General features: G+C 37.9%; 1 protein-coding gene across 1 annotated transcript in view; it reads right to left on the bottom strand.

Annotated features, from left to right (window-relative positions):
* The window catches only part of PGR (progesterone receptor), a 118,065-nt gene that overhangs the window by 105,294 nt on the left and 5,676 nt on the right, over nucleotides 1-7,095 (bottom strand). The window contains exons 3-4 of the mRNA XM_010848231.1: nucleotides 6,724-6,859; nucleotides 5,792-5,943 (exon numbers count right to left, since the gene is read on the bottom strand). Of these exons, the coding sequence (XP_010846533.1) occupies nucleotides 5,792-5,943; nucleotides 6,724-6,859 (288 nt within the window). The remainder of the gene's footprint in view (nucleotides 1-5,791; nucleotides 5,944-6,723; nucleotides 6,860-7,095) is intronic.

Raw genomic sequence — 7,095 nt, 5'->3', positions numbered from 1 at the left:
ATGGTATAAAACCAAGAGTGAGCCCTAATGTAAACTATGGATTTCCGGTGATTAGCATGTGTTGACGTAGATTCATCAGTTGCAACAAACATACTACTCTGGTGGAGGATTTTGATAATAAGAGAAGCTATGCATGTGCAATCACAGGAGGCACATGGGAAATCTGTATACTGTCCTCTCAATTTTGCTATAAACCTAAAATTGCTCTTAAAAATAATCTTTCACAAATTTGAATGTTCATCATTTCTGCTTTAGAAGTCATACCACAGAGAACGATGCTACTACACCAGTTTTCATTTTTAGACTATGACACCAGCTCCACTCAACTTCAGAAAGAAATATGCTATTCTTAAAAATACTTCATTTCTGTTCCGTTTCCTCTGTGGTCTGCTTATGATGTGCTCAGACGCTCAGCTGTGTCTGACTTTTTGTGACCCCATGGATTGCAGCCTGCAAGGCTTCTCTATCCATGGGATTCTCCTGGCAAGAATACTGGAGTGGGTTGCCGTTTCCTCCTCCAGGGGATCTTCCCAACCAAGAGATGGAACCCATGTCTCTTATGTCTCCTGCATTGGTAGGTGAATTCTTTACCACTAGGACTACCTCGGAGAAGGCAATGGCACCCCACTCCAGTATTCTTGCCTGGAGAATCCCAGGGACGGAGGAGCCTGGTGGGCTGCCATCTTTGGGGTCGCACAGAGTCGGACATGACTGAAGTGACTTAGCAGCAGCAGTAGCAGGACTACCTGGGAAGACTGCTTATGAGGGTGTCTTTCTAATTCTAAAGACTTCTCCACCATCCCCAGCATCTGTCAGAGGCGTCAAGTGACTAGTTGTCCAGGCATAACTCATTAATATATAATAACTTGTTAAACGCATGCTAACTGAGAATGTCCCTTTCCTCCACTACGTTAAAAACTCCACTAGTGCTGCAGCCAGTTAGGTCTGTCCTGTTTCACTTTTCAACCAGCACCCAGTATAGTCCCCGGCATACAGCAGGTGCTCAACAAACATTTGGTTAATTAATGCAAAAACAAAAACTAGCTGAACATTGAGCATATTATGCTAAATGAAATAAGCCAGACAGAGACAAATACCACAGATATCATTACATGTGGAATTTAAAAAATAAGTTGAATTTATAGAAACACAGAAGAGAAGTGGTTACCAGGGGCTGGAGGGTGGGGGGAAATAGGGAGAGATTGGTAAAAGGATACAAACCTTCAGGTATAAGGTGAATAAGGTCTGAGGATCTAATGTGTAATACTGTGACTACAGTTGATAACATTGTATAACATTATATAACTGAAATTTGCCAAGAGAGTAGAACTTAAATGTCCTTGCCAAAAAGAAAGGCAAATACCTGAGGTATGTTAAAAAACTTGATGGGGAGGAATTCTTTCACCATGAACCTATAATATCAAATCATTACAGGGTATACTTTAAATATCTTACAATTTTATTTGTCACTTTTACCTCAATTAAGAGAAAAATGAGGCATAATGTAATATAATTAAAAATCCATCAATATCTACTTAGCTTCCTATCTTCTAAACACTATGTTTCAACTATATTAACAATATTTCCCAACCCTATTCCATCAAATATATTCACTACAAATGCTGTCACACTATAAAATATGCAAAGAATAAAAGCTTGGCATCATTTGTTATGACTGGTTCATTTAGCAAACAATTATACACTAACTGTTTAGTATTCCTAGCACTGAGCGAGTCACAGTGCATACTGAGGTAAGCCAGTGAGAAATTATCTTTTCCTTCTTAATACAAGGCCTGCATTTATAGGACTGGCAGGTCATTATGACTTCTCCTTGAAAGGCATTAAGGCAATTTCTGACCACTTCCTGGTTCACTCCAAGTATTAGTAAAGGAATGCAATGGGCTCTTCAAGCAACTATTTTTTGGCTAATATTTTCTTTCTTTTTTTTTTTCAGCTTAAGAGGTCATTTCTCTCCTCTGTATACTCCTACTTCCTGAGGGATGTCTTTTTTTCTCTGCCTCTTCTCTTTCTGTTTCATACCAAGAGAAATCCAGTTTTCCTGAGTAACTTCTCCATACACATTATGGTCTCCCACTTCTAACTTGGAGCAGGGGTGGAGAAACTGGCTCTTGGCTCCTGAATGTGTCTTTTCACTGCAGCCCTAAATGTGGTGTTAGTATCATCCATCCATTTACATTACACACTTTCAATCACCCTTGATATCGCATTCTTCGTTAGGATTCCCTTCTACCTTCTTAGATGTTTTCTCACTTGGCTCATATTTTTTCTTCCAACCCTCTATTGCTTCTTTGCAAAGCTGAAACTGAATTTCCTGTTATGAGAAAGAAAGTGTAGTGGTGGAAGGCATAGATTCTGGGGTCAAACACCTTGGATTTGAATCCTATTCCACTGCTTCTTATGATTTAAGGCAATTTACAAAGGCAGTTTCCTCATTTATAAACTGAAAATGATGATAATGTCTACACCATATGGCTTAAAAGGGTCAAGACCAATACAACATTAAAATAGTCACAGGCACATACAAAGCACTCCTGAAGGCCATTATCATCACTATCTTTGGTATTTAATATTCATATTGTTGACTATGACATTCAATTTCTGGACATACTGGCATCCACATATAGTTATACCCTGAAGTTGTTCATTACACAGCCCTATTTTACTCTAAGATTTCAAACTGCATATTTCTCTTCAATTACAAATATTCTTCTACTCATCTTTCTCATCTTTGAAGACTCAAAGAACCTTCTATTTTCTTGCCTTAAATGACTGATTCAAGCAAACACTGGCAATCCAACTTCTTAACCTTTAATAATTTCCTAATATGGATCTTCAAGTCTTAGTTTAATCTTAATCTCATCAGTTTTCCTTGAATATATACACTTTACAAGCTCTTCTCAATGTCCAGAGATCACTAATTTTACTCGTCATTTAACAGCCAAATGATTTATCAACTTTTATCTTGAGCTCCTCTTCGTAGACAATGTTGAATAAAGGTACTTCATTTCTATTACTCAAAATTAAAACAGAACCATGCCTAAGGTAGTGGTCCAACAAATACTTTGTCATTGCAAATTTGGGAAGACATCTTTTATGTTTAGGATGCTATTCTGATAATAATGATGTGAAAACATTTATATTTTAATTAGAGTATTCTTGGTCCTATATGCACTTTTGAAGTAACTTTCAAGAATTAAGTAGCATTTGTCATATGCCTACTTTTGCATACCATTTCTGATTTATAAGCACTGCAATGAAAGAAAATCTAACCTATGTTGACTAACAATCAGCTACCAACTAACTGTATGCTCTTTAGAAATTTAGATGTATGTCTTTAGGACTTGTGTATCTGTAGAAAGAGAGAGCTGGGCTAGAATAAACTGGCTTTGGGGAGACTCCAACAGGGTCATTCATTTAAGGATTAGACTAATAAAACTGTAAGTATAAAGAAAATCACATTAATGCAGAGGGGAATGTTCAGAAAACCAGGATCAAAGTCAGATGGGAACAGTAACTTCAATTACCCACTGGAGAATCAACTCTTCCACGCACACAAAGGGCTTCAAACTGCAACTATGACTAAATGATGTCAGTGGAAAGTTAAGACTACCCTCAGTTGTCCCATTTTCTCACATTTTCTCTTGTCACAGCACCTCAACTAATTTAAAATGCAATTAAAGTCCCCTTAAGTTTAATACATACACTCAACATCAGTTACATCCATCCATCCTTCATGAGAAACAATCATATTTTAAAAAGGCACAAGAGCAATTACTTTTTTTGAAGCATTAATTTCAGTAGGAGGGGTACACATACCATTAATAGATGAGAATCATTTTCACTAAAAGGGCATAATAGTTATGAAGAATTATATGTTAGCAATCTATAGGGATAGTGAATTTTTTTTGTTAAACATCTTTTGGATTAATCTTTTTGGTACTCTTTCTACCCCCTTCTGATGTCTATGTCAGAAGCTTTCTCTATCTCCTTTATACGTTAATAAAACTTCATTACACAAAAGCTCTGAGCGATCAAGCCTTGTCTCTGGCCCCGGATTGAATTCTTCTCCTCCGGGGGCCAAGAATCCTGGTGTCTTCGTGAGATTCAACAACAACCTTTCATCCTGGGGGCTCGTCCGGGATCCTTCAGGACAAGGTAAGGATGCTTGGAGCTCTAGTTCTTTGTCCTCTTAGCAAATGCGTTTTCTGCTGTGCTTTATTAACTCTACGGTGTACTTGTGTGAATGAATGACATGCCTTGCATGAAGCAAGTAAGGAGCCCTGCTCTGCGGTTCCATGGTGATCTCATATGGCTTATGGCAGAAACCTGTTGGGGGTTTATACCGACATGCCAATGCCAAGAGGCACCCAATGTCTCCTTTGGGAACCGACCAGAAATGGGCAGTGTGTGGACCGAACTCTCTTTTCTTGGTCAAACTTTTCGGTTTCTTTGACCATTTCTTAACTCCTTGGGAATCAGAAGTACTAACCTACAATGGCACCCCACTCCAGTACTCTTGCCTGGAAAATCCCATGGACGGAGGAGCCTGGAAGGCTGCAGTCCATGAGGTCGCGGAGAGTCGGACATGACTGAGCAACTTCACTTTCACTTTTCACTTTCACGCATTGGAGAAGGAAATGGCAACTCACTCCAGTGTTCTTGCCTAGAGAATCCCAGGGACGTCGAGCCTCATGAGCTGCTGTCTATGGGGTTGCACAGAGTCGGACACGACTGAAGTGACTTAACTTAGGGTAAATGTGTATTAAATATGCATGTCAACTCCTTTGAATGCTCCCTTAAGGTAAAAATTCCCCACTCCCTCCTTTCCTACTTACATGTAGAGGACTCTTGAAATCAGAAAACTCACAAACAGGAAGCAAAAAAGCAGACATTCAGATCTTTGGTTCCTTGTCTAGGTGTGATCTCAGAACTCCAGAGACAACCATAAACTCATGTCTGCTTGTTATAAAATACAGTTATTGCTAGAATTCAAATGTGAAATGATGTCTAAGTGTATTTCTATCTTCAAATATAAATGTGCTCGGCGGCTTAGAGTTTAGTGTAGATAGAAAGGATGAAATTAAAACATATATTTTATAAAAGTTCAAATATGAAATACATTATGTAAATCAATCTAAAATCATTAGGTAAATATGTAATTTGGATGATTTTAAAAATATGAAACACTTACTTAAAGCAAAATATTTCTGCAGAAATTAAATTACTGTGGAGTCCAAATTTTTCTTTTGCTTTAAATTGTTTGCACTAAACAAAAAGGGAACTTTAACCATTTTTTTCTGTAATTACCATTATATAATTATTACATAAACATCATACAGGGAAAGGACATAATTATGAAGAAAACTTGTAACTGCATCATATATATGTACATATATAATTTTAATGACTTCTACCATTTTACTTTTGGAAGAAAATTTTAATTTAGTGTTATCTTACATAAATGTGATAGAAATATAAAAATTCAATTAGAATAAAGTTGTTTCTCTAAAGTTAATGAACAATGTTAGCATGTTGCAAGATTCATATGCTTTGTCTAATATTAAAAGTGTTAGTCAAAAATTATGCAATGATAATATCCAACCACATTCAATACAGATTATTATAAATAAAAATATATTGTTAAAATATCATCATATATTTTTAGTTGTATGGAAATACCATCATTTCTTAGAAGAAGCAAGGGCTAATTAAGATCTGTAAAATATTAGATGGTGTCATTTACAATTAAACCAACAAGAAAGGAGCCTACCTTCCATTGCCCTTTTAAAGAAGACCTTACAGCTTCCACAGGTGAGGACACCATAATGACAGCCTGATGCTTCATCCCCACAGATTAAACAAATCTTCTGAGGTAATGACTCAAAGCTGTACTGTGGGCTCTGGCTGGCTTCTGAATCCGGCCTTGAAATGCAAAACAAAGTACTCAATTTATTTTTAAGTGCACCACTATCTAATACTAAAGTTTCCTTAACCCAGAATAGACAGAGTGACAAGGTTTTTAAAAATTACAGCCATATATAAATACAGATCTGAAAAACATAGCAAACTGAACTTGATATACTACGTGTTACTGGATTCATCAGACTTGCAAGGTATTAGCCTCTCATCAGGAGTACCAACAAAAGTAATAAATAATTAATATTTAATTTTATGTTCAGGAAAAAAAAAAAAAACTTCTTGCAAAACTCATTACAGAGAATCAATTTAGTCTTTTGACAAATGTTATAACCTTGTTGCACGGTGGAAAACAATAAACGTGGTTTTGCTCTAAAAATACAATCATTTTAAAAAGTCATCTCTGTAATTAAACAAGTACCCGAGTTTGTCTTTTTAAAGCATTGTTCAATATATTGACACTGTTTTGACTATTCACAACACAAGATTCCAAATCCAGAGCACTTTCTTTTTTCTTTAAAACTCTGTAACTCTCGTATGTAAATTAAAATGTTTTTCAAAACTTGTATGCTAAAAGTAGTAGAGAACTTGAAACAATACTAGCCTACAGTGCACTGACGTGATTGATATTTAAAGCCATACTGTAAATATATTACACATAAATTAATTTCAATCTAGAGATTCGGGTGAAAATGAAGCGCTAAGTGTCCAGACCCCTAAGATGGTTCTGCTTTGGGTTCTGGCCGGGCACCCAGCGCCACCCCGCCCGGAAGAACGATGCGTTACCGTTTCTCCTCCGGAACGCACGTTCTCGGTAACTGTCCTTCTAGGAAGAAAAGCATTTTATAAAACCCCAGACTCGCCGCACCCTTTCGGCTCCGCGGGGCTACGGCGGACCCAGAGTGACGCTGCACTTTTAGAACTCAAGGCTGGTTCGCCTTGGGACTGCGCAGATCTGGAAAGTTTAGGAACATATTGTCGGGGACGCCTGCTCCAGAAACAGCATAATCTGGGCCCCCGCGGTGTCCTTTCCCCCACCAAAAAAAAAAAAATGAGAAGAGGTGAGGAAAAGGAAGCCAAGCTGCGCTGCGCTGCGCCCCGCCCCGGCCACCCACTCCTGGCGGCCACTCTGGGGAGCCGGGCGCCGGGGGCCGGGGG

This window comes from Bison bison, unplaced genomic scaffold, assembly GCF_000754665.1.
Source record: "Bison bison bison isolate TAMUID 2011002044 unplaced genomic scaffold, Bison_UMD1.0 scf7180017864262, whole genome shotgun sequence".
Lineage (NCBI taxonomy): Eukaryota > Metazoa > Chordata > Mammalia > Artiodactyla > Bovidae > Bison > Bison bison.
The sequence above is the reverse complement of the archived record's forward strand: the minus strand, read 5'-3'. Positions and strand labels throughout refer to the sequence as shown.